Source organism: Nomia melanderi, chromosome 2, assembly GCF_051020985.1.
Source record: "Nomia melanderi isolate GNS246 chromosome 2, iyNomMela1, whole genome shotgun sequence".
Classification (NCBI taxonomy): domain Eukaryota; kingdom Metazoa; phylum Arthropoda; class Insecta; order Hymenoptera; family Halictidae; genus Nomia; species Nomia melanderi.
In genome coordinates, this window is record NC_135000.1 from 7979176 (window position 1) to 8006958 (window position 27783).

The following is a 27783-nucleotide window of genomic DNA, read 5'->3' on the forward strand; positions in this document are numbered from 1 at the left end:
ATTTTATTGGTGTTCTATGGAGTTTATCATATTATCTTATATCACACCATTGGCATTACACTGTTATAATGTCATACTATCATATATCACATCATTAGCATTACACTATTATAATATTATCTTATCATTGTATCTTACACTATTATAATATCATATTATCATAGTATCTTATACTATAATAATACCATATTATCATAGTATCTTACACTATAATAATATTATCTTATAGTATCGTATATTATTCTATTCTTGTTACATTAACAACAGATATTCTATTCGACAAGAATATTCTATTGTTATATTAACTATTCTATTATTTTCATATAATTTTATAATTTATATAATTGTAAGATTTCATTATATCATTACGCTATCGCCATATGATTATATCACTTCACCATCACGTGAACATACTATTATCACTATCATGTAACATTACGTACTACAAGCTTCATTGTTTTCGCTGTTCTAGTCGTGTTATCGGATTCCATTTTCAATACAATGTTCATCTAATGGTAACCTAGCACGTTCCAACATTCTATCATTGACACAGGCCGGTTCTTTTCAAACGAACTCGTACAACTTCGTAGTCCTATTGCAACACGTCAAAGTTTCGTTTCAACGAATATCCTTCCTGAACGAGTTTTCGATACAGAGCCGCCATAACTTCTATTCTCACGTGGAAAATCGTGCAACGCGTCCAATTAGAGAACTTTTCTACCAGTTTCTTTGAATCGCCGGAGTTCTAAGGATGCGGGAGGAAACGAAACACATTTTTTAGCAGAAATAATTGTCCTCTAGAGAAATCGAAATTCTGAATCGCAGTTGTAATAGAATACAATTATAATTATTGAGTATAGTTTTATTGTCATTGTAATTCGATAATATAATTCAGTATGTAGCTTTTATATTATATATCTTTCAGTAGAAATAATTGTCCTCTAGAGAAATCGGAATTCTGAATCGCAGTTGTAATTGAATTCAATTATAATTATTGAGTATAGTTTTATTGTCATTGTAATTCGACAATATAATTCAATATGTAGCTTCGGTTTAATATTGCTTGCGGCTTTAGTGTTTGAATCTTCGATTTCGACCATTAGTTTCCATAGAAGTTTTTTAGTGGAATATTTTATCAGTATTTCTACCGAAAGAGAATTTCATTACGTTCAAAAATTCCCAAAATAATACTATAATATTCGAAAGTTCCCAAAATAATACTATAACATTCGAAAGTTCCCAAAATAATACTATAATATTCGAAAATCCTCAAAATTCTCAAAATAATGTAAAAATATTGAAATCTCCCTATTGGCTCCGCAATCTCAGTTAAGTATAACGTTCTATTACCATATCGTGTAATAGGAACGAGACATTACATGATCTTTTGTTTGTTTCGCTGGCGATAAATGGTTTCACTGATCGACGGAAGAACTTTCATCGCGATTATTACGATGAACTTGAAAAGAAAATAGGACAAATGTCACTATAATTACGCGCGATACGAGAGTGTAACTATTTAAAGTTCAAACCACTCGGTAATTGCCAGCACACGATAATTAATCGCCATTCAACGATTTATATATTTTTCTTATTACCTGCTTGGTAATAGAAAAACAGAGTGATCGCGTTATTTACACACTTCTCATATGATAATAGAAAAGCGTCATTCAGTTTCTGAATTTTTAATCATTTCTTTATGTCATTACCTTCTCAGAAATGGAAAAATCGAACGATCGCGTTATTTACAATCTTTTAATACAAAAATGGAAAAGCATCATTCAGTTTCTGAATTTTTAATCATTTATTTGTATTATTACCTTCTCAGAAATAGAAAAATGGAGCGATCGCGTTATTTACAACCTTCTCACATGAAAATAGAAAAGCGTCATTCAGTTTCTGAATTTTTAATTATCTATTTTTATTATTACCTTCCTAGAAACAGAAAAACAGAGCGATCGCAATACTTATAACCTTCTCACATAAAAATAGAAAAGCGTCATTCGGTTTCTGAGTTTTTAATAATTTCTTTATATTATGTTATTACTATCTTTATATTATCACCGTCTCATAAATGGAAAAATGGAGCTATTTACAAACCTTCAATACAAAAATAGAAAAGCGTCATTCAGTCTCTAAACTAAAGCGAAAGAATCGCGAAGTTTTCGCAAAGACCCGCGTCACTCGGGCGGTCAATATCAAAAGAAAATTCACGCGGAAAAATTGGCGAACGACACGCGCCATGCTTGTTTCGCAAACGCGGCCGCGCACCAGTTGGCGTCTCGCCCGTGAAAATAAACGCTTCGTTCCGACCCTTCGGCATTCCTCTGCCCGATGAACTTTCGACTGTGTGCCCGCGGAAAGTGAATCGAAAATTTTCATCTAATTCTAATGCCGCTCTCTAATTCCACGCCCCTATAAATAGAAGGCACTCCTCGGACCTTCAAGCTTCTAATTCGAGGCCCTCGGCCTGGTTCGCTTCGGAAAACCAGCGCGGACCTTTGATTCGCTCGCACGCCTCGTCCAGGATTATGGATTGCTGCACCCCGCAATTTAATCTTGCCGCGCGAAAGACGAGCGGGTATAATGCCGGAGCTCCCCGGATTAGCGTACACCCTTGCCAAGGATTCGTGTTTGCGAAGTTGTTGGCCCGACACGCCTCGGATTCTTTATTCCCCGGAGGTTTAATCATCTCCCTTGCGTCCTACGCGCTGGAAAATTCGTTACGTGCCATCGAAGAAACCGGCAGAACTTTCGACAGGATCGTTATTTGTGAATGAAACTATATTTACGGGTTCTTCGGAGATCTGAGAAGGAGGCTTTCGACTTTGGTTACGATACGTTGAGTAGTTCGTTTTGGATTAATTAGCGAAGCTTGATTTTTAACTCGGAATTGCTTCGAATATAATGTGCGTATTATCTTAATGTTATTTTGTTGTCTGAAATGTTTAGATTTTGATTCAGTGCGATGTTTTAGCTGAATCTATGGGTATTTATTGTTGAAATTCGTTTGGGGTTTTTTAAATAAATTATTTGTTTACGAGAGAAGGATGTTTCTACAGCTTTGAGTAATCATTTTCTTATGTACGTAGTTTTATCATTACTATATCTGTAAATTCTCGAAAATAGGTCTATATCTCTAAATCGAAAATAGTTCTACTATATTCCAAAATCCCAAATAATCATTCTATATCCTAAAACTTTCCAAATTAATCTTACTACGTTCAAAAATTCCCAAAACAGTATAACACTTCAATTTCCGAACAATTTTTCACCGAAAGAAGATGAAATTCCTCTACATAATAAACTCCAACGTTTTTTCCCTTCTTGCTGGGGTTGTTTCCTTTCTTCGACGAAGAATCGCGCGTCGTTCTGTCAGAAACGGAGTTTTTCCTTCGCCGTGGAGGGATTTAATTTACCAAGGAGCGGCGCAATGGCGGCGGTTCGTTGCGCGAGCTTTTTCGGTGCAGGCGGGACGCCGGTTCCCGACCGTAAAACGACTTAATCGGCTTACAGACGGGCTTTAATAACTTCTACACGGGATATTAAACGGGAATCGTCGAACTTATTCCGGCGGCGTTATTGCAAGGATTGTTTGGCTGCGTGTAAATCTGTTTCCCCCTGGGAAGAAACACGATTCCCTTGGGAATCCCCGGGCCAATGGCGGACTCGCGTCGATAGGCCACTGAAATCCAACTGTAACTTAACCCCTTTGCTCTATTTCTTTCTCAACTCTGATACGGTTACTTTGTTATTGATAATTTATTGGAAAAAAACTGTCGGTATATTCTATGTTTATGTTCGCTCTTAACACATTGTTGATCACGAGTTAACTCGTGTTACTAGCATTGGCTATTTTAGTTTTTGAAGTGCAGGGCAGTGTAGAATATTGCAAAAGCGAAATGTTAAAATTTATTTAAAAGATATGCTCGAAGTTTCGTTTCAATTCATTACGTACAATAAAGATATATTGAAGCTTATTCAGATTGTTTCACTTTCGTATTTAATTATGGAATAATAACGGTTTAAATAAATAATAATAATATATATATATATATATATAAAATCTAGAAAATGACAAAATAGAATATTAAACTGTATAAGTTATTCAAATTTTGAGGTGAGTTAACAAATTTCCCACTATGTACATAAAAGTAAGCAAAAGGTGGGACAGTTAACCGACGTGGCCTCGAGCCGACAATGCACGTTGACAATTGAACGGCTCGCGTGTTTTCCCGAGACACCCGGTGTGCATTCTATAATACACCTTTCACGACAGCCACCAAACTGGTTCGCGATTGTTTAAAATGTGGCGGATGAATGGGGAATCAACGCTAGTAATGCTTCCGTTATGATTTCATGAATGAGAATTATCAGCATAGCTCATTAATTCCGTGTTACGATAAAAGCAACATTCTGTTGTTTATCGCGTACCGTTTACACCGATAAGAACGTTGCTCTCTCGGATCGCTTGAAACAAATCGACACGCGTGGCGAGATAATATTTGACTGATTCCTTCGACTCGATTTCCGATGGGGAATCAAATTCCACTTGATCAACGGTTTCGGTTATTAACCCTTTGCGGACGAAGATTCTTTGAAATGTACAAAACCTTCGACAGATAAAGCTAAATTATATATCAAATGTTTAATTAATATAAAAAAAAGAGGAAATTACGCGATGATCTCTTGCTGTTCGCGTAACTCAATCATTTGTCCGCGACTTAGTCTTCCAAATACAAAAATTTCATCTCGCCGAAATGTCGACGTTCGTCCGTAAAGGGTTAAAAAAGATTCTATTGTTTGTAAACGTTTCCAACGAGGTGGACATCGTCTTTAACACTAGAACTACCGAGCACATGAACTGATTTTTGAACATTTCGTTATAAAAACTACGAACGTGGATTTATTAAGATTCGAATTGGTCTAAATTTCAGGTTAACCCAATCGAGACCGATTGCACACCGCGTGCAATAATGATAATAATAATGAGCATTTATCAGTTATTCTAAGTAAAGTAGTCGTCGAGATAAGACTTTTTTTGAATGAATAGTATCTCTAAAGTATAGAAAAAGAAAATAAACATACTCACCAACAATAAGAAAATTGAGTTTTTATGACTATCGTCTAGAAATTTTAAAAAACTTTATTGGAAAACCCCGTGATAGAATTTCGCTCCTGGGGACCGTGTTCGAAAAAAATCGCCGTCTCAAATGGGTAGGGTATTACTCAGTTTTAGTAATTTTCTTTAGTAATCGCAAAAGAAGAAATCTAGGAATCATTTCGACCCATTCAGTAATTCTAGAGTTAAATATTAATTACAGTAAACGTTGTATTATTGAACTATGCATTGAAATCATTGAATTCTACTGATAAGAAATTTTTCTAGAACTTCAATGTTCATGGTGGTGATTCTTCACCGTAATATTAGAAACCTTGCTTCCAAGATTTTATTATCACCGTGTTAATTGGATGATTACGGAATTCTAGATTACATATTTGATCATATAATTAAATTGCGATTTCGACTATAGATAATATAAAACAAACAATTGAAAGTATGTTTGAAAATAATAAGCAGTGGCGGAATACTCGCAGAATGACTCGAGGAATAAGGAATTAATTATTTTCGTAATTAAATCGCTGCTTTGTGTTAAATATTTTCTTATTGAGAACTTTCCCAGCGTAATTACTGGCTTGGTGTGCACAGAAGAAAAGGGTTTCAGAAGAAAGAAGCCAGGGGTTGTTTTGTAACGGATGAACAAAGGTGCACAAAGGGTGTCCACTTTTCAATAATTCAACTCGGAGATTTACTGGTATTCATTGCTCCGGACAGCCAGGGAGAATTATTGATCTCTTCAGTTCTTACGTAACCAGGCTTGCTTCTTCTTTTTTCTTTTTTTTTGTTGTTTACTTTTTACTCGGCGCAGACTGTGTTTTCCTTTTACCCGTGGATTCGGGTTCTTTCATTTCCTGATCGTGCGCCTATTGAATGGAGCATCGATCGATGCTTCTACATAAGGAAATAAATGAATATTTGGCAGAACACAGTGTCTCAGAAATATTTCCATCTTCCTCTCGGGGCACGGAAGCTTTCCATTAAACTGCATTATCTGGGAGGCATGCGGCCGAATCTGTGATTCACCGTGTCTCTGATTATAACGTGGTTTATTTATAATTTCATAATTATTCGACGACAGTCATTTAATACTGATTCGATGGTAGTGATTTAATAATAATTTGATAATAATTATTTAATATCTTTTAATATGTCTTGCTTGAAGGAACATTCCTTGCTGCTTGAAACTCAGTATTTCCTGCTATGAATCACTGAACTAAATTGAAAGGGTTAACCAAAAGTAAAAAAGAATATTAAGCTCAATCCCTTGAAGATCTATGTCTCAAGTGAAATTAACAAAAAGAAACGTATTTATAAAATACTCTTGTTCAAAACCGATATAAATCCATCTTAATATATGGTAATAAAACATTTTTATTACCGAAAATGTAAAGGAACCATATCAAAATATATCAAAGTTACCATAAACTTGAATATAAGTTAACCCTTTGCACTTGAGAGCTGACTTTCACTCATCACTTAATTTCACACAGTAAAACTATAAAGTTTGATATTTAATATTATACTCCGCATAATCAATAATGCTGAAATAAAATAGCAAGAAATCTCATTAGACAATATCAGAATATTTCTAATGGAGAACTTCCGAGTGCAAAGGGTTAATATTTTATTTAAAAAACCAATACAGTACAGAATACTGGTTAGCAATATTTATAATATAAAAATGCTTTCAAATAATTATGGTTTAACCCTTTGCGGATAAAGATCCTTCGAATCATACAAAACCTTCAACATACGATGCTAAAAAAAGATTAATTAGATTATTTGTCCACGACTTAGTCTTCCAAATCTAAACATTTCATCTCACCGAAATGCCGACATTCGCCCGCAAAGGGTTAATTAAGTGAACCATAATAATTCGATTCGGTTGGGGGTCAACGTGTTAATTGCTCTATCCGAATGTAAACAAATAAATTCAACGTTCTAATAAAATGTTTCAGAAGCCGCGTCCGCGGACGTAGCCGGCAGTAAGTCGAGTAGCAAGAGCGAGTCGGCGGAGGTCTTCCACGGCGCGAAATTCTCCCCTGCGACGACGTCGACGCCGAGCGGGGCCGCGACGGCGACAGCGGCGTCGTCACCGTCCAGCGTCGACGCTAGAATGGTGGCCTCCACGCACAGCCTCGACGATCTGGGCGTGAGTCACCCGGCGAGCGCGAACGGCGACCGCCAGCAGCAGCAAGAGAAGCATGGCCACGCTTACAGGTCCGCGCAAACCGCCCAGGACAAGAGAAGCAGGCTGAGCAACGTGATAAACAACCTGAGAAAAAAGGTGCCCGACTCGAGGACCGGTGACTCGCCGAGGAAAGAGGAGGACGACAGAAACAGCGTCGAGAGGAACCTGGAAACTCTAGAAAAGTATGTGATGACGGTGCTGAACGGCGTGATAGAGGACGAAGAGGACAGCGACAAGGACACTGGCAATAAGAAGGAAGCAGAAGAAGGTCTAGAGCCAGAGAAACTGTCAGAGGATCAGGAAGATGAGGACTCGAAGGGTCCAGGAGCTAAATTCGAGCCCTCCAAGCCCAACGAGAGTAGAACAGAGACGGCTGTCCTGCTGATGGAGCAGCCTGAGCTACCTGAGACAGCCAGCAAGGAAAGCTTAGAGTACCAGACACCCGACACTGAGAGTCTGCAACGCTGCGAGGACTCTGGTTCCTTGGACAAACGTGGCGAGACGAGTCTGTCTACTGAGGAACTGAAGAGTGAGGATGAGGATCCGGCTAAGGGCTCAAAGTGTTCCAAAGAAACAATGGCTGAGGGGTCTGAGGCTAGGAATGATTCTCCTCAGGAAGGGGAGAAGAAGGAGAACCGGTCATTGGGGACGATCATCCTGGAGAGGCTGAGCGATCATCAGGCTGAGGAGAAGGTCAACGTTGACCCTGTTGTCAAGGAGGACACCAGGGAGTTCGTGTCGGAGAACGTGGAGCTGAGGAACGTGTGCAGGGACCTGCTGAATGATCTCCTGAATGGAATCAATCAGCTGATCGACGAGAATAGCCAGGAGAAGGAGGAGAAACCCTCGGAGAGCTCGGAGGAGTCTAGGAGCACCAGAAGTCAGGATCTGGTGATGACGAGTCTTCATTGCAGCCTGCCCTTGGACAAGGTGGCTTCTGTTCTCCAGAACTGCCAGCCGAGCGAGCTGGCTGGCCCTCAGTTGCCCTCGTCCTCGACTCAGGGGGTCAAGTCCCCGTTCAAACCACCCTCGCCCACGGTCAGGCACCTCTGCCTCTATTGCGACAGGAAGTTTCTGTCTATATCGTTGAGGCAGAGGCACACCGAGAGGGTCCACCAGCAAGGCGGCGGCAGGCGGTCAGAGAGGAACTCGAGGAGACCGTCCCAGAACTGCCAGTACTGCTCCGACAAGTGTGCTGAGAGTCTGGAGGGACTGTTCCAGCACATGGTGGGCAGCCACGGGGACAAGTACCACGCCTGCGTTCAGTGCTCCACGAGGTACCCCACCAGGGAGACTCTGGTGAGCCATATGAATGAGAACCATGGGGCCAGTGTGGACAGGAACCTTCAGACTCAGGTGAGGAAATTAATCTGGTATTCAACTTGTTCTTATTAGCACATCATGTGTCAGAGAATATTTTGTCTAGCTTCCTTAATCCTTTGCACTGAGGTGACTCTGTCACTTGATTTGACGCAGTGAAATTATAAAATCCCTATATTTAATGTTGAACTTTGTATAAGGCCTCGATACCTGAGATATTGGAATAGAATAGCATTGTTCTTTAGCCCCTTGACTTATAACAACGTGTCAGACTCGCGGTGAAGATTTTAAACAGAGTTTAACAAACATAAATATTACTTAATTTTTGTGAATACAAATTCAATAGTACTCTTCTGTTACGAATTATTATAGCTTAGAGAAGACGTAGATGTAGAATATGCCTAGGAATTTTGTCTTTTTTCAATAAATTTTTAATAACAAGGTAGGTGCGTCGATCATAGTTGAGAAAGAAATCGTAGATCAAGGGGTTAATGTACTTTGTCTTGTCAAAAAATGTTAAATGTGTCTAGTGACAAAATTCCGAGTACAAGGGTTAGAGATTGCACCCCAAACTACCTAGAATAAAAATATCTAACGATATCCCTTACTTGTGTATTCAGGAGAAGCTGAAGGAGACCACGCCAGTTAAAGAGCCAGTAAACCAGAGCCCCAGAGAGAAGCAAGAACCTCCAAGTTCCAAAGAGCGAAGACCAGAGGAGCCCGATCACGAGCACAGAACAGAGTCCATTCTACTGAAGCCAGCAGTCCCTGCCAAGGATGCCTTCAGCAACCCAGGCAGCCCAGAGTTCGACAGTTCGTTCTACAGCAGCGTCAGCTGCAACATCAGAGAGAATCTTCTGCATCACTTGGATGGCAAGCTGCAGAGCTCTTCCAACATAACTTCAGCGTCCTCCTTGCCAGAGTCCAAGCCTCAGCAGCAACCACAGCAGCAACCACAGCAGCAGCAGCAGCAACAGCAGCCACAACAACAACAGCAGCAGCAGTCGTTTTATGATCACAACATCAGTCAGATCCAGTTACCTATAGACATCTCCTTGACCGCTGCCACGCCTGTGTATTCTAAGGAGTACAACGAGGACTACGAGAACTCCAGTGAATACGCTCAGAAGCCTAGCAAGAGCAACAGGTCCCACCCCAGACGCGTGTCTTTCGAGAAGTACAATTTCCCCAGGAAGTACGACGGCAAGGAACAGTGGACATGCTCCATCAAGGACCTCAGCAAGTTCGACATCTCCACGCAGCTGTCCCTCAGGAAGAAGCAACAGCTGCTGAAGGAACGCGTCACTCTGCAGAGGATATCGCAGATTCCTGTTCTCGGAGTCACCGACATCGGTCAGGACGGTACTCAAAGTACTCAGGAGTCCGAGAACTCTGAAGAAGCTGCAGCGGACAGGAAAACCGTGGAAGTGGATCAGAGTTTCCATTGTGATACCAAGAAGGAGTGCAAGCTCGACGTCTGCGAGGCAAAGTCTTCTCTGCTCACCGAGTTCACTCCCGAGTTCGGTAGTTTCCTCAGACTGCGGAAGTGGGACGAGAAAACGTCTATCGAAGCGGCGAAGAAGCAGGAAGTCGTCTACGCTGAGCTGACTGGCGAATGGTCCAGGCCGAGGATCTACATCTGCGGCGCTTGCGCTTCCAAACATGTGAGTTGATTGGGGACTCGGTGTTTGCTGTGTTCGCCGGAGTGCGAGAGGTGATGGAGAAGTTGGTAGAGTTTGATTGGCATTAGTTGAGATTGATGTTTGCGGCTGGTATATTGTTGTTTGACGGAGCTAGGGATCGGTCGATGCGACCTACTGCGTGCAGAGGAATATGTTAACCCTTTGCACTTGACAGTTTTTTTAGTAGATCTTCAACGTTTTCTGATGAGACATGGACGACATTTTTGGAATTTAATTTACTGAGAAATAATGCATAAACTGAGAAACGAAGGTGTTTTATTCAATATTTAACCCTTTGAACTCTGTAGGCTCCAATATTGCACCAGGAATAATAGATATTTGAATGAATCTTAAAGAAACTACCCTACAATTATTAAATTTTTCACACATCCAAATTTTGCACTAACAAGGAAAATAAAAGATCTAAGAGGTGTTATAGCATTTTTCATTTTCGCTAGGGATACTATGAAAATTAGTTGCAGTTGCTGATAGATTACAAAACCATCTGGAGTGCTAAGGGTTAACACATTGATGCATTACACAAAATTTAATGTTAAATATCTAATTTTATAGCTTTGATGTATCAAATGAAATGGTGAGAGTCACCCCTCGAGTACAAAGAGTTAATTTAATTATTTTATGAGAGGGATAGCTTATAGTTCTTATCGTTGGGAAGCTTGGAAATTTGATGTTGGCAGAGTTGAACTGAGTTTGGTCGCTGCTTTATAAAATACCTTGGAGTAATGAATATATTGCACAGATGAATCACAAGCTGTTGAGAGATGAAGTAAATTACACGTGTTAGCCGTCATTCGCTTCGTTATCTGCTCACTGTGTAATCAATGTCATTCCCACATTTTATTCCTGGGATTTCAACGTGTTTTGCAACACAGATGAGAGTAAGTTTAATGTCACTGAATAATATTAGTATTTATGGGAAATCTGAATGTTTTCCAATTGTTCGGTAATTCTTTTATCGGTTTCTTGAAATACGTTGGAGCCTTCTGAACTTTGAGATATGAAGGTGATCGGTTAATTTGTAAATCGCATGCATATTTTAAGAGCCACGAGGAAATTAATTAATTTGAGTCGTGTAATCAGAGTCGTTGCATTCGGGGTATTCATAATAACAGAGGATAATGATCAATCGAGATTCATTTGATGCCAGCTAGTATAATTGTCAATGAATAGCAGGAGACATCCTTTCTCTCGCCTCGATTTCGATCGATAGTTGCCAATCAAATGGTTGATTAATTAACTAATCGCTTGTTACTGTCAGTGGCGTCGTCGGGCGGAGCGGAGGGAGATCGGTTATTTTAAATGAACCTTTCCAATCAGATTCATTTCCTGTCTTGTTCGTTCGTTTCATTTGCTTGTTGGCGAAGTACCATCTTCCATTTAAAAGAAACTTAAGGAGAAAGAATATGAAATAATTGATTTAAAAATTGTTGATAGAACCATCACGTAGAAATGTCTATGAGTTCAAGGAACGTTCATAACTGGGATTAGAAAAAGATCAAACGATCATTCGTGAAAAATAATGAAGAGTGCAGATAATATAAATATTATTCCGAGAACTGTGACACGCAATTTCCTGATTATAAATGAGTGTTTAAATTATTAGATAAGCGGTCAGAGATACTGCACAATTTATTATTGACTGTCGCGCTTTGTGTCTACAGTATGTCAGAGAGCAAATAGTTCTCTGATAAAGTATTTAGTTCACTCTGCCAGTAGTCACTGATATACCTTGCTATGTACTTTTAAACTTTCATTGACGTCGGTCGTGCATTTCTCTTTGGATTACACTCGTGACTACGCTTAATGTGTACACACAACCGGGTAATTTTAGCGTTGCCTGATAATTCATCAATTATAAATCTTAGATGCATTCTTTACAGTAAATGTTTACCTCAGTCAATCAACCCATTGAAATTTATCTTTATTGTGGATATTAAAGAGAATGTATCATCCAACTCCACATGAAATGCTTCCGTTATCTACCCCAAATACATCCCACTAGAGCTTCAGAATAAAATTAAATAATTCCTCATAACCGTAGAATAAAATATTCATTCTAATTGCCATAAAACAATGCTGCTGTAGAAAATATTTTCCAAAATATCCCAAAATATTCTGACCACTGCACAATTTTCTAGCACTGATCAGCCTGATCATTGATTCCAGGTCACCTTGAGGGAAATGGAGGAGCACAAAGCCTCGTTCCATCCAAACGTCTGGTGCTCGCACTTCGAGTTCTCCGGTGACCAAAGGGAGCTGTACAAACACCTGTTCCTGCCAGGGAAGGACATGCCAACCGCGAAGGCGAAAACCGCCATCTTAATAGAGAAGGTCTGCACCAAGTGCTCGAGGAACTGCACCTCGTTGCCTGAGCTGCACAGGCACATGCTGGAGTGCGGTGGCGATCAGGCATGGTTATTGGGTCTGTTCGGAAATGGGAAGAAGAAATGCAAGTGGAGGCCGTTCGGCAGCCGCAGCAGGAGGAGAAGGCAGCGAGGGATGAAGAGGAACATACAGAACTCGCAGACACCAAGGGTGACCACCCCCAAAGAGAAGCAACCGACTGGTCCCAGAGTCAGACCCAGTGACCGTAAGCATCTTCCTCTGGAATCTGTGCTTCCAGGTTGAGTTAATTATTCTTTCTTAACCCTTTCACATTATACTCAATCCAATTGAGAAAGTAATTGATAAATTGTTGATAAATATTCATGTATTCTATTGCAGCTACAATGTGAGAGGGTTAACTTGCGGGAAGGTCGTTTAAGCTTGAGCAGTTGGATAGTTTCTGCGAAGATTAGGTTAAATTCTGTGGAAGAAAGTATTGAATAATAGTAAACCCTTTGTACTTGACGGTATTCCTCGTCAGAAATATTCATTGGCTTTTAATGAAGTATAATATTAGTTGGAGGTATTGGGGGAAATGATCTTGTACAAGGAATTATTTTGTCATATGCAAAATTTGACATTGATTTTTAAATTTTATAAGTTTGCTGTTTTGGCTATTTGTTGCAAAGGGGTATTAGGTTGGAGTATTATGTAAAATTTGTTTATACTTAGAGCAATGGCTGATATTGAAGCTTGAGTATTAGAAGCATATTTCTATGTGGCTTAGGAGAAGTTGCTCGCACGCTGGTAAATAAAAAAAGTGTGCAAAAATATGAATATTCGAAGCCGTGGAATTTATTGCACCCTGCCGGAGGAACGTTTAATTACTGCGCTAATTAAAACTTTGTTTCATTTAGTTGATTCACTTATCCAACAACTTCCCTTTAGCCGCGCAATAATTGCGCGAGCCGGCCTGGGTGCGATAACGCGAAACTTATTAATCATATCCGGATTAATATTAATTATCGTGTCCCATAATTAACGTGTTAATTTTTTAAAAAATGTTGAGGCCACAGGGCAGTGTCGAGCTGTTTCTTTCAGAAAGTAAAGAGGGATTGTAGATTAAATAGTTTATAATATTATGAGACTGTTTAATTTACTATACTTATGGTTTACATATTACTTGAATGATTACTATTACTTGAACCTCTAATTATTCTTGATTAATTGTAATAACATTCTAAATAATCTAATTTGAATTACTTAATGTAATAGACTGTTGCCGAATTTATAAATATTAAAATGCTAATCACATGGGGAATCGAAGATTTGTTTTAACTAATTTGTTTATCCAAATTTGGCAGAATTGAAAGGTATTATGGTGAACGGGATATTATACCTGGTTACTAAACACGTGTAATTTTGTGAAGATATATATCTTTCATTAATTATGCGATTCATTGCAAGCATAGTTTCACGTGAAGCTCACTTACTAATTAGTAATTGCAGTATCATTACCATTTGAAATCTCTCCGCACATAATAGCAGTACAGCGTTGTATTAATTTACGGTTCTGTTGCTTTATTTTCTAGGTGAGAGTATTCAGAAAATGTTGGCCAATTTACCGCCAAAAAGGGCCACCAGGAAGGTGATGCAGGACAGTGCACTCAGAACACAGGGTAGACTCCGTAATGTAAGTTATGAATACACAAGCAATTCTAATTACATCTGGCTAATCTAATGCAATCTTCCCTGTGAACATTTGTTTAACATTAATGTTAAGTAATATACAGTGCAACGTGCTTTAAATTACCTTTGTATGGTGTTGAATAACATTGGTGCAAAATAACAAACAAGAGTAGAATTTCAGGCAAGAGGATAAATGATGTTTCTTAAATTATCCCCATACATAGGAACTACTAATTAAGGAAATTAATTAGACTGCTCCATGTACTTGCAGTTATAATTCATTCTACATCACTTTTGCTGCCAGATAGGGAATATTATAACGTATGGAAATTTGATGATATTCATCTTTGTAATTGTTATTAAATTCGTATAATTCTCATTAACTTCAAAGTCTCAACGTTCGAAAGTGTCAAAGTTCTTCTCAACGATTCAAACTATCAGAATCTCAAAGTTCCAACATTTAAAAATTCAGAAACTTCAAAGAATTTGAAAATTTGAAACTTCCCAAATTCTAAACCTCCAACGTCTCAAAATTTCAAACTTCCCAAATTCTAAACTCCCATCTCAAAATTTCAAACCACTCAAATTCTACTATCTCAACGTGTCAACGTTCCAAAATTTCGGAATAAGCTCACGAAAAGACCCGCAGAAGCGAAGCGAACCACGCATCGACGACGAAAGGGTCCACCGTAGTCGCGGGGTTCCCCGGCGACGAAAAACGGGGAAGCCGTGGCTAGGTTTCGCCGGGCGCCAAGAAATCAGTGGCAAAACAAGGGAGACGAGATCAGACCGGGCGCCGAAAGTTTACGGGTTCGAAATTAGGTAAACGAGAGGCGGCAGGCCGCAGTTTAGCCGATGACCCGAATCCCCGGGGCCGAGTCGCACGAAAAAGATGAAACTCGATAATGATAAGGCAATAACGCAGGGACCGGCTCCGGCTGGACGACACGGATATAAGTGGAGTATTGATTACCTAACACGGCCGTACGTGCACGTACACACGTATACAGGGTGCGTCGGAGCAACACGTACAAGCGGACACAGGCTGATTCCCCATGGGAAAATAAGAAAGAAATTATACAAGATCTGTTGATTATCACTAGCTTTACGAAACGCGTCACTTTCACGCATATGGAATCTGATAAACATTATTTACTAAATGTTTACGTCGATTTTGATCGATGCAATTACAAGAATATGTATCGCAAATGTCTACTTTAAAACCGCTAATTTCTAAGATTTAAACGAATGAATATTCATTTTGCTAGGAACAACAGAATAAACCACAATAAACGTCCGTGAACCTAGTGTTATAATCCTTTGATCTGAGTTTTCAGGAAATCGAGTTCGAAGATCTGCTGTTTCCATATGGAGTCAATACGTTAACACGTTCGTTAGCAGCGCTTATTTCGGTGACAGTTTCCTCAATTATATTTTCAATAAATATAAAAGTATTCAAAATTGAAAATGGACGAGTCGATTTCTTAAATATGTTTATAATTTTTAAGAATGTATATAGGATTCGTTTGGTTTTCATTGTGTAAAATACAGGATTACGGTCGTCAAATATGTGACGCTGGTAGCGAACGTGTTAAGCCATGTCAGTCACTGATGACTGACGCTTCTGAATTACTCGAAAGTTGCACGCAAGGAAAGCTATGGCCGATGAAAATGTGTAATGACGTAACTGAAATGACGATAGTGTAAGGAAAGGATTGTAACGGTTAATAATTAGTCATTGTTCCTGGTTTTCTTTGTTAATGAAGAACGCTACGAAGAACGGTTGAGATTCGCGTGGCACTTAACGTGTTAAGTAGCTGATAGATAAGAGACACGATTAGATAAAAGTTTAATGAAATGTGATTGAAAATTTAGAATGTGATTAAGGTTTTTATTAACGAGGTTTAGTAAGATGTCAGTATATCCTTGTGTTGTTTTGAATTTGATGATTAATGAGAGTTGTGTTGTACAAATAAAATGGAGGCAGCAAATTTTGAAACTTTTCTTGGAAATGATGCCACGGATAAATTTTGTTTTGTATTTTCCTTTGTTGTTTTATAGGGAATCGCTACACGATTGCACGTGTAATTTAGACACACCCTGTATATGAGAAGGGAAACATGATATGTGGATCGGCCGCGCGCACATTCGCACAGGACATGCCACGTAGTTACACGGACAAGATGGTTCTCTTCCTTCCCTTTGTTAACACGTTGCGTGTCTGTTAATTTTCTGAAAAATGGATCAGTAATTTTTAATGAGATCAATGTGTACCGCTATGGACGAGGAGGAGGCTGTAATGTTTTATGAATATTTTATTATAAACTCTGTTATTGTTCAATTACGTTTAATTGAATTAGTTTGATCTTTATATCGGACTTGTCACATTTATTTATTTAATTATTGAATTGTGGATTATTCTTTGCGAATCATTATAATTTCTTTAATAATTCTTTTTGATAAATGACGAGTATTCTAAGACAAAGGGTTAATATATTTCAGATTTGAATAAAATCTAGTATTTCTTGAATGAGTGCAATAATAAATTACACGAATAAATTAATAAATGTATTTATATGAAAATAAGATTCTCCTTTCTGATACGCAACGTGTTCTCAGCAGGATGGAAGTAAATCAAGTGGTTGACTTATGTAGAATGCTTTTAATTTGTAAAACTGTAAGAAAATATACAAATCCGATTTATTGAAGCTGTCAAAGTTGAGAGGAGAGCCCTTAAACAGGTTTAGAAGCACCTTTTATATAGAAATATAAAATACTCGACACCCCGTGGAGAAATGCTGATAAAGAAACTTCAAAGCATTCTCAAAATTAAGAGTGTCCCTTCAATCGAAAAATGAGAGAGAGATAAAAATAATTAAACCGATAAACTAATACTTACCACATCTATAATTACTTCTACGATAATTCCCAGGAATAGTAGCAATTAAAACTGAATAAATTCTCTTGATAAGAAAGTGAAGATTTCAGTCCTCTCCGATTGAAGGTAATTTACTAATTAAAACTCAAAAGGAGCTGCTCCACGAGTAGCTCTAAAACCTCCAAATATTCCCCACCACAATACACAATCTAAACTAAATTACAAGTCATCGTGATTGCCACAGAAACAAAAAAGTAAACTCCCCACGAAAATCGGTGACCGCCGAAAGAAAGCAACGATAAACGAAAGAGTCTTAAGAAGTTCACCTATAGAATTACCAAAAGTAATCATCCAATTATCCGTGTGCAAAATAATTCAGGGAATCTACCGTAATTAGGGTGTCCAGCGATCAGCGAAAGAAAAGCCCGAAGGTTTTGACACGGCGTTTCAGCGAAGTCGAACGATACTGCGAAGCTACCAAGCAACTAGTCCCACGAAGGCTTTACCTATCTGTACAGGTGCAAACCAGGTCGAGGCCTCGAATGGTCGGCGACAATTCCACTGCGTCGCGGATGTCCCGGAACAAGGCGGTGCTGAGGAACAAGCTGTTGAAGAACGCGAAGTCGATACAGCGCAACCGTTGCCGGATCGACAACATATCCGCGGTGATCGAGAGTGTGGTGAGGAACTTCATCTCTGAGGAGAAGAGGTCCGACGACGAGAGGAATGACGCCGCGAGAGCGGGCGTCGAAGAGGATGCCAAAGAGAAGAGCGAAGGGGACGCGAAGTCGGAAACGCCGGGAGAAACGGCGGGCGCCAGGACGAAGATGGTGAGAGGGCCCAGAATCCTGAGCAAGAAGAGGAACATCAAAATGAAAGCAGGTATCAAGAGCATGAATCAGGTGAGGAAGCCAGGTAGCTTGAAGGCGAGAGCCAAGGGAGCGATGAAGAATCTTCCCGAGGCAAAACCGGACTCCGCGGAGCCGGCGAAACCCTTGAAGAGCGTCAAACCGGCGGCCAAAGTCAGCGACAAGGAGGCAGAGTCGGATATCGGTTCCCCGGAGTCGTCGAAGTCGTCGGGTTCGCCTAAAGTCAAGTCGTCTGTCCAGACCACTCCGAAAAAGAAGAGGCCGGTGGACCCGGTGGCCTCTCTGAACGCCTCGATCAAGGCCAAGTCGCAGCTCAGGAGCCAGGACGGTAAGTTCGCCAGGAATCCCAACAAAAGTCCTCAGAAATCTCCAGAAGTGAAGCCTTCAGTTCGCCAGATGATCAAGGGGAGGATCGAAGCTAGTCCAGAGGCAGTGACGAGACCTAAGCTGAGGGTGCCTAAGATCAGGGGCAACGACCATGTGCCGAAGAGGATCACCAGACTGTCCTCGGACAGCGACAAGATGCCAACTCTGGAGCCTGCTGTTCAGATATCCTCTAGCAACGAGGAAGATGCTCAGGCCTCGGTGAACGACCTGCCGATTCTGTCGCCGGCTACTTCATCGTCCAGCACTGAGAAGGTATTACGCGGCAAGGGCACGGTTAATAAGAACCTGGAGGACAAGGAGAGCCCTAGGAAAGAGGAGGAAATCGAAGAGCCAGAGGAGAAGGATGTAGCCAGCGAGCTGCCTGAGGAAGACGCGAAGCAGGCTAAGACTAGGAGGCAGAAAGGCGATGCTAAGGGTCTGCTTAGCAAGGATGACGCCAAGGAGAAGCCGAAGGTGACAGGGAAGGAGAAGTTCAAGAGAAAGTTCGGTCCAGGTAGGAACTCGAATGCCGAAGAGAAAAAGAGCCCGGTGATAGGGAAGGATAAGGATCCGAAGGTCAAGACGCTGGAGACTAGGAGCAACTCGAGGATGAAGTTCGACAAGCTGATCGACGTGGACGACCAGATTAAGATCCAGAACGTACCGTTCGAAGTGAAGAAGCTGATAGGATCGGACAACAAGGAGGACCTGCTGACCAAGCTGGTGCTGACGTCCAGGGCCAGCAGTTCCAAGCGTTGCTTGAGGCAGCCCGTGTCCAAGGCGAAGGAGGAGCAAGGTAAAACTAAATTTCTGAGAGATTCGGACCCGGAGAAGCTGGTCCCTGATTCGGAATGTGTTTCAGACGCGTCTGGGAGGAAGGAAAAGCCGGATGCCAGGAGGAAGTCGCTGAGGAGCACGGAGAAGAAGCTGGAGAAGGACAAGGTGTCCAAGAGCGATCAGGCGGACTCGGAAGAGGCGAGCAAGGTCGCGAATGCGGTGAACGAGGTGAAGACAGCCATCAGGGGAAGAAGAAACAGCAGCTCGGAGGATAGGATCAGGGCAGATGCTGAAGAAGCCACTGAGAGCGAAAGCACTGGCAACAAGAGGCAGACGAGAGGTTCGCTAGTGAACAGCGACAGCGATCAGCAGACCAAGGAGACTGTAGAGCTAAATGACATGTCCCTGAAGAAGAATACGTCCCTTGGAAAAAGACGGGGTCGGATCAAATCCAGCAACGACAGCTCCGAGAAAAAGAATTTTGAGGTTTCTCAGGCAAGAAGCGAGGAAGCCGAGAAATGCACGGAGACCGTTGCCAAGGACAGTTGCTCGGAGAACAGTGAAGGGAGTGCTGATAAAACAGCGTCATTGTCGAAGGAGAGTAGTCTTAGCAAGAACAAGCAAGAAGACCTGGAAGCTCTGACCAAGATCGTCCAGTTAGTGGACGACCTTCGAGAGCCAGGTGGTACGGACAACGCGAAGCAACATCCAAATCATCGGTTGCAGCTGGAGACTGCCGGATCCATGGACAGCGGCAAGGAGAACTCCTTGGAGACCGTGGTTACCACTCAGAAGTTGAAAGTCGGCAGACCTAGGAAGTCCTGGGGGTCCAAGCGAGAGAGAGCCTCGAAGAGGTCGTTGAACAACGTGATCGGTATCCTCACAGAGGGCATGAACATTCCCGTGGAAACCCAGCAGAGCGTTGTTCTGACCGTTCAGACGAGCTTGAACACGGATGGATCTCTTCAGGCAGAAGAGCAGCAACCCGAAGACGACGGGTCTAGGACCTTGAGTCTCGAGAAAAACGAGAAAACTGAGAACAGTGCGGATCTTGGTAAACCGGCCGACGAACCAGGCACCTGTGTTCAGAACCCTGAAGAGAAACAGTTGCAGTCTGATCCCCAGGTTCCTGAGAAGGAGTTGAACGTGGAGGTTCCTTCGGCTAAGACTCAGCAGTCTGATTCCAGTGCCAGTGACAACAGAGAGCCAGCTAATGACATCATTCTAGACCTGTCGAGAAGGAAGCAGAAAGGCAAAGGGTCTTTCTTGGAGAAAATAGTCTCTAAGATAGCCAAGCAGAAGGATGCTCTGCTGGAAGGGGAAGTTGGCTCCTTGTTGGACACAGCTGCTGATGAGTTGACCAGCATCTTGGACGAGATGGGCCCTGGCCTGCCAGAGTCCGCGGAGAATTCAGGGAACAAGAGGAACGCTGTTAACAAAAAGAGGATTCAAAGTAGCAAGCGGCAGAAAGAGGTGAAGGTCGCTGATAAGAACTGCGAGATGACTCCTGACTCGAAGGATGCCAACGAGGGAAAGGAGAAAGGAGTAATCGACGAAGAATTTGGTAGCAGTAGAAAAGAAGCGACAGAATCCTCGGTTGGAAAGGCTGCTTCAGATCAAAATGAACCTGAATCTTCCATGGAGACTTCGGACAAAGGGTTGGAGCTGGAGTCCATGAAGAGCGAGGACAATACTGCACCGAAAATCGAGGAGCCAGTTCCTGAGGACCCAGGAATGGTTGTTGAAGAAGCCAAGTCAATTCCGAACGGGGTTCTCAGCGAATGTGTTCCAGAATCTGGTACGAATGCTTCGTTAGAGTCATCCGCGCCAAAACAAGAGGACGAGTCGCCGAAGAAGGAAGAGGAGCCAGCGACGAAGGTGAACAGGAAATCGAAGAAACGATCGCTGGAGAGTAACTCACCAAAGAAGAACAAGAGGAAGTCTGTCGAGCCAGCGAACGATGCTGAAGAGAACGCGATATCCGAGGAGCTGCATCTAGCCAATATCTTGAAACTGATCTACAAATCAAAGGAAGTGCCTTCTACCAAAGATAACGTTGAGAACGATCCCCTTGCTGAGAAAGTTGTACCCGGTAAGAGGAAAACACTGAACGACGATTCTCGAGTCGAAGATTCGTCGAGCATTGAAGCAACTGATGATGTACAAATGGTTAAGGATCCCGCTGATGGTGTAAAGAAGTTCAAACCGGAAAGTGAAACGAACGTTGAGAAGCAAGCAGTGAGTGAAGCATCGATAGGAGAGACTGAAAACTGCACGCAGAGCAAGGAAGAAGCTCCAGTGAACGAGGGTCAAGAGGAAGCCTCTGTGCTGCAGACGGCAGGGAAAAGAAAGTCCTCCGCTGAAAGCGAACCGGAAATAGAGTCCCCAATTAGACGTTCATCGAAGAGGAGATCGCTTGAGGAAGGAAAGGCGAGAGATGAAGAGACAGCGTCTAAAGCTGTGTCAGAGGTGACTGAGACCACCAGAAGAAGATCCCTACGAGCAAGATGTAATATTCTGTCGAATACTGATGAACAAATGTCGAAGGAAAGTCGAGATGATGTTAGCAGCAATAGTATGGCAGTGGATGATGCTGAAGAGGTGAAAGATCCGTTGGAAAAAGTTGATCCGCTGGTGGAAGCTGTACCATCTGCAGCAAAGGAAACAGCTGGCGAAGAAGCGAAAGAAGTAATCGGTGACACGGCTAAAGAGGAGAACAATGAAAATGTTGTACCGGAAATTGATCTGATGGAATCGCAGAAGACGATTACTCCCCCACCGAAAGTCTTGAAGAAACGTGGTCGTAAAAAGAAACTGGTGGTTACTGAACCTGTAGCTGTCGAAGAAAGCACTGCGTCTAAAGTGAAGTCTACGGAGATGGAAGCAGCTGCTCTGAATCAGGTTCCCAGCAGGAAGTCTCTAAGGGTGAACAGAAGCACCGAGGAGGTCGAAGATCAGTGCAAGAACTCCGGTGAATCGCAGGTTGCTTCCTCGAGTTTGGATAACTTTAAAGTCCCAGAAGTGACAGAGGTGCTGCAGCTCACCAAGAAAAGAACGTACAAGAAGAAGTCGACGCTCGACGAACACATGGAGACTCAAAGTAGTCTTCCAGCTTCGGAGTCTGAAGTAGGCAACGCTGAAAGCATGGAGGTAAGCAAGCTAATGACTGAGAAAGAGGAGGAATCCGATAATTCGTCTCAAAAAGATCAACCCGAAGGTCGAAGACGGTATTCCAAAGCCTCCAGTAGACACCAGACCTCTCTGGAGAGGTCTAGCTCCTCGGGATCCATTGATTTGATTCAGAAAAGCAGAACAAGGTCTTCGAAGCGCAAGCAGTTGTCGTCCGATGATCTGTCAGGGCAGGAGAGTCTGAATCATCGACCAGAAAGCACGGATAACTTGTCGGAGAGCTCTTGCGTCAGCGAGTCGAGTTACTTCCGGAAGAAACGATTCTCCAAGAAGAAGAAAGGTTTCGAGGAGCCCCCGGAGGATGTTCAGACAGACACTTCGGTCACTGATTCTGAATCGGCGGACACTCACAAGAACACTGATAGGAGACAGAGCTTGAAAAGGCGAGCCAAGAAGAATATATCCTTCTTCGAGGACTTTGAAGATTTCGACATACCCATGGACATTCGGGACTGTTGGGAACAGGAAGACAGTCTGAGGGACATAAGGGACATTCAGCAGGTTGTGGAGGAGAAAGTGGTCCCTGCGAATGAGAAGGTTGACGATGAAGTAATACCAGATATCGTTACTGACGAGAAAGAGAAGGAAGGAAAAGTAGCAGAGAAGGAAGAAGCTACGATAGAGACTGCAGAATCTGTAGAACCTGTGGAGTCTGTGGAACCTGTAGAGTCCGTAAAACTTATGGAGCCTGTAAAACCTATAGAGTCTGTAGAACCTATAGAATCTGTAGAGCCTATAGAGTCTGTAGAGCCTATAGAGTCTGTAGAGCCTATAGAGTCTGTGGAACCTGTGGAACCCATGGAATCTATAGAACCTGTGGAACCTATGGAATCAGTAGAACCTGTGGAACCTATGGAATCTGTAGAACCTGTGGAACCTATGGAATCTGTAGAACCTGTGGAACCTATGGAATCTGTAGAACCTGTGGAACCTATGGAATCTGTAGAACCTGTAGAATCTGAAAAGTCTGTCGAAGAAGAAGAGGAAGACGAGGAAGACGAAGAGGTAAAGGATGCGGAGAAGACGGATGCTAAACTGGATGACACTCTTCAGGGACAGGAAGACTATCAGACACCCAAGAAACGTGCAGCTGGCAACTTTGTAGTAGTGCATAAGAAGACAGGCGAAATCCTGATCGTGGAGAAGAGGAAGAAATTAACGAAGGAGGCAGCCAGGTTCTTCTGCGACGTCTGCGCGACCAGCTTCACCAGGAAGAGCTCTCTGAAGAAACATAATCTCTCGCAGTCCCACTTATCGCAAATAGTCAACTCCAAGAAAGAGAAGGAGTCCAATGATAGCAGTGACGAGTCTTCCAATACCGTCTGGAGAAATGAAACGTCGAGTCAGAACGAGGTTCTCAGCGACGGCGGCAGAAACTTCACTAGTGAATCAGTAAATATCTCTGAAGAGTGCAATGACGAAGAAAGAAAGTCCAGTTCTCCAATTGCTGTTACCAGCAACACAGAGGATTTGGATACTGTGCAAAGATTGAACGAGGATGTTCGTACACCATCAGTGGAGGAGGAGCTGTTGATTGATTCTCAAATGAAGCAACGTATATTGGAGGATGAGCTTCTGGACGAAGAGATCTGTAAGATCACTGAGAACATGAGTCATGACGAATACGTACTTACAGAACACACCAGTCTTATACCAGAATGCACTTCAACGCCTATAAAAACGGATGTTATGAAAGAAGATGAGGTGGACAACAAGAAGAAACACGAAAAGAAGAAGGACAAAGGCAAAAAGAAAATCCTGGTTAACGAACTGCCTTTGGACACTTCTGATCCCGAGGCACTCTTAGATTCCCTTTCACTGAATGGTCTGGACACTAATGCATCTTTGAAAATTTCAGAGTCTTCGATTTCAAATATTTTAGACACCTCAATCACTGAAACTCTTCCACTGCCCATCGAGAATGATACGAACAATCTGGAATCGATTGAGAAGGAAGAACAGTTCAACAAGCACCACCTGGACACTGCTGATACCTTCATATTGAACGAAGTTGATAACATGGAGTTAGAACCTGTACAACAGAATGAACAGGAAGAAGAAATACATTGTCCCGCAGTCCAGGAATATAATATAGAGCAACGCTCAGCTGAGAGTGCTGAGAATATCTCAGAAACTGATCAGAATGATCTTACCTCGCAGGATACTCAATCGCATAAACGTCTGAGTCTAAAATTAACCATAACCAAACGTAACGAAGACATTTCTAAACCATCAGACACTAACGGCAACGAATTGGAAATTTCCAAGGACACAGGTGACGCTTACACTTCTGAGCATCACGTAGGAAAAGAGCCCATCGATGACACAGATGCTTTGAAACCTGAAGCTGAGCAACCTGATGAAGACATGCATTTGGATATGGTTAACGACGAGCAGATAAACGATACAAATGAGATGCTCCAAGCAGATGAAAACATTATGCAGACAGGTAATTCTACGTTAAGTGATCCGTTCGATCATCAAAGTCTTCCCATGGTTATAGAAAATGTGGAGAACGCTCTAAGTTCGCAAACCGAGTGTACCAAAGCCTCGAGGCACGGCAAGTCGAAGAGAGGCAAAGGTAAAAAGCACACGGAGCAGGCAGACAATTCTCTTAATTCAACCGTTAAGAAAACATCCAAGTCCAAAGATAATCAGAGCAAGTACCTTCACAAGGAGCTCGCGAAACTTCCAGAGACTGTAAACAACCAGGAGTCGTCTGACAGTTTGAAAACTTCGACGCTAGATGAAAGTGAAAACGAGAAACTGGAATTCTCTTTGCCCGAGTCGCGTTTAGAGGAAGAGATGCCCGAGATTCAGCAGTGTATTGACGCAGCAGACAAATCCAACGAGGAGGAGATTCTCGACAGTCGTGAATTTTATCCTGACATAGAAACCCCATCGAAGGAATCATTGGGAAACAATGAAATCTGCGACGAGGAGAATGCAGTTAAGCCTTTCCAGGAAGAAGACGAAGCATCGTCGTCCAGTCTGGATGACAAGCCTTTGTCACAGGTTTTGCTGATGGCAGAAGAAAAGTTCCAGACAGAGAAGAAGCAACAAAAGGAACTAAAGGACCCTGGGGAAGCAACATCTGAGGACACGCCAGAAAACCGTGTTGCTGTTTTGGATAACGTGAAACCACACGTTGACGCCGAGAACTTGGAGCTTGATAACAAGGGTCCAATGAACGCGGACGTGGCAGAACCTGAAATGCCATCTGAAGACGAGTCTGAGGTAATGAAGCCAGCTGAGGACTCTGACAAAGACACGAAGACTTCGTTGGAATACGAGAACACAGAGACAGTTTCCCTGGAAGCAAAGAATATTTCAGAAGACAAGGAAGTCAAGATGAATAATGGTCGCAGATCGAACGCCAGTGAGCGTCAGAATTCGAACAAGAAGATGTCGAAGTCCCACAAGTACAATAAAGATATCCACCGAAGATCCAAGAACAAGAAGATGTCCCAGAGAACCAAGATCGCTCATCTGACCAGCGAAAGCGAGATCAGCGACGCAGAGGACAAAATGGACTCTCAGAACAAAAATAAAATCGTTAAGAGCGTGTTCGGGAGAGTTTTCGGCGGCGAGAAAACCGATAAGGTTAAGGAAGTGTTGAACGACTGGGTGTCCAAGTCGGAAGGTGACTCGGACACGTCGAGACCTGGCAGTCCGGATAATCTGAAAGTTAAAGAAGCGTCAGAGGCCAAGCACGAGGAGAAGAATAAGAAACATTCGATATCCTCGCATGCTGGTACGAAGAAACGAACAGGCAGGAAATCCAGGAAGAACTCTTCCTCTGACAAGGTCAAGGATGACAACATTACGTCTGAGGACCAGGAGGAGCACCGTTTCAGTAAGCACGGTAGACCAAAGAGCTCTAACAGCAAGAAAAAGAGCGACACAGAAGCGTCCAACTACTACTTCCTGGTGCTGCCTCCCACGAGCTGCAGGCCCAGTAAAAAGAGAGCCGAGGAGAGGATCTCCAGAGCTTTCGAGGATGATCCCTTCGATACTTTCGGCAACAGGACTCAGAGGAACAAGCAGAAAGAAGTCAACTACGACTTGAGGAACCAAGGCAAGGATTCGAGTGTCAAGGACAATGGTTATGCACCCTTCAACTATGAAGACGACCCATCGAAGCTGGAGACCTTAGAGGAACCCATAGAAGGGGACCAGAAGCTGACGAGGAAGAGGAAATCATCTGCCTCTAGGAAAAGTAAGAGCAAGACCGATGAGGATGAGTGGAGAGACTCGATGGAGAAGAAAACTGAAAAGAGCACCAAGGGTTCTGAGAATGAGGATGACTGCTCCATTAAGGATATCCCTGAGGGAGACACAATGTCCAATCAATTGTCTGTCGATCTAGACTCTTCCAATAGTTGCAGCAGTCTGGCTCAGAGCAATGGAAGGGACAGGTCTCCCAGTATAGACAGGAATTCTCATACAACCAGGGATTCTGACATCGACGATGAAGAGGACAATGAAGTTGAAATGGGACACAGGAGGATATCTCCTCTGTTTGTCTGTGGGACACCAAGGAGTTCTATAGAGAGCAGTTCCAACAGTGAGAACGAGGAGGAGGATGAGAATGTAGCTGACGGCGAGGTCGCAGCCAGGAAGAGAAGTTCCAGCGAGTTCTCCAGTGAGAAAATAGTCATCAGATCACCCTCTTCCACTCATAAGACTGAAATGGTTACGATTGCACCTACCGATGCCATTGAGGACAATGCGTTGGATGTTCCCCAGGAAATAGAGGCTACGAAACCTAGGCAAGGGAAAGTATTGAACTTTGATGAGGAACTGTTTGTTGAGTGCTGCTCCAGGTTGAAGGCCACCACTGAGAACGAGCTCAGGGGAGCAAAGAAGATCAAGTTAGACCATAACGACGGCTACCATAGGAAGGAGGATCAGCATCTAGGGTTCAGAGGTCCCAGAGATCGGTGGAGGGACGTTGAAAGTCAGAACAGTCTTGGAAGTCTGCTAGAGTCCGTTAATCAGGTGAGTATTTGGATGGAGTGTGTTGAACCTGCATGCTAGACAGTTTGGAGATTTATCGTCGTTCTAGATTCCATAAGACTTTATGGTAAAGAAGATATAGTTGTGTTTGAAAACTGTTGAACTGACGTGAAATTAGTGATTCTAAATACTAGAGGAATAGTTAAATTAAGAAGTGTTTCGTGGAAGTAACTGAAATGTTTTATGTTAACTTGATCATGGTCCCATTGTATTGTCTTAAAAAGAATTGAAAGTTGTTGATGAAATAAAATTGAGAGAGATAATTATTCTTTATACCGTACTAAGAGAGTATCTTTAATTAAAGATTTGACGGTAAGTTGGAAACGTTCCAGCGC

General features: G+C 42.3%; 1 protein-coding gene across 4 annotated transcripts in view; it reads left to right on the forward strand.

Annotated features, from left to right (window-relative positions):
• LOC143174154 (uncharacterized) overlaps positions 1 to 27783 on the forward strand; it is a 101153-nt gene that overhangs the window by 65297 nt on the left and 8073 nt on the right. For 3 of the 4 annotated variants that reach the window (XM_076364720.1, XM_076364718.1, XM_076364719.1), the window contains exons 3-8: positions 7081 to 8669; positions 9254 to 10297; positions 12503 to 12926; positions 14254 to 14354; positions 17747 to 19259; positions 19326 to 27430. In XM_076364720.1, the coding sequence (XP_076220835.1) occupies positions 7081 to 8669; positions 9254 to 10297; positions 12503 to 12926; positions 14254 to 14354; positions 17747 to 19259; positions 19326 to 27430 (12776 nt within the window). The remainder of the gene's footprint in view (positions 1 to 7080; positions 8670 to 9253; positions 10298 to 12502; positions 12927 to 14253; positions 14355 to 17746; positions 19260 to 19325; positions 27431 to 27783) is intronic. The other variant, XM_076364721.1, reaches the window with a different exon arrangement.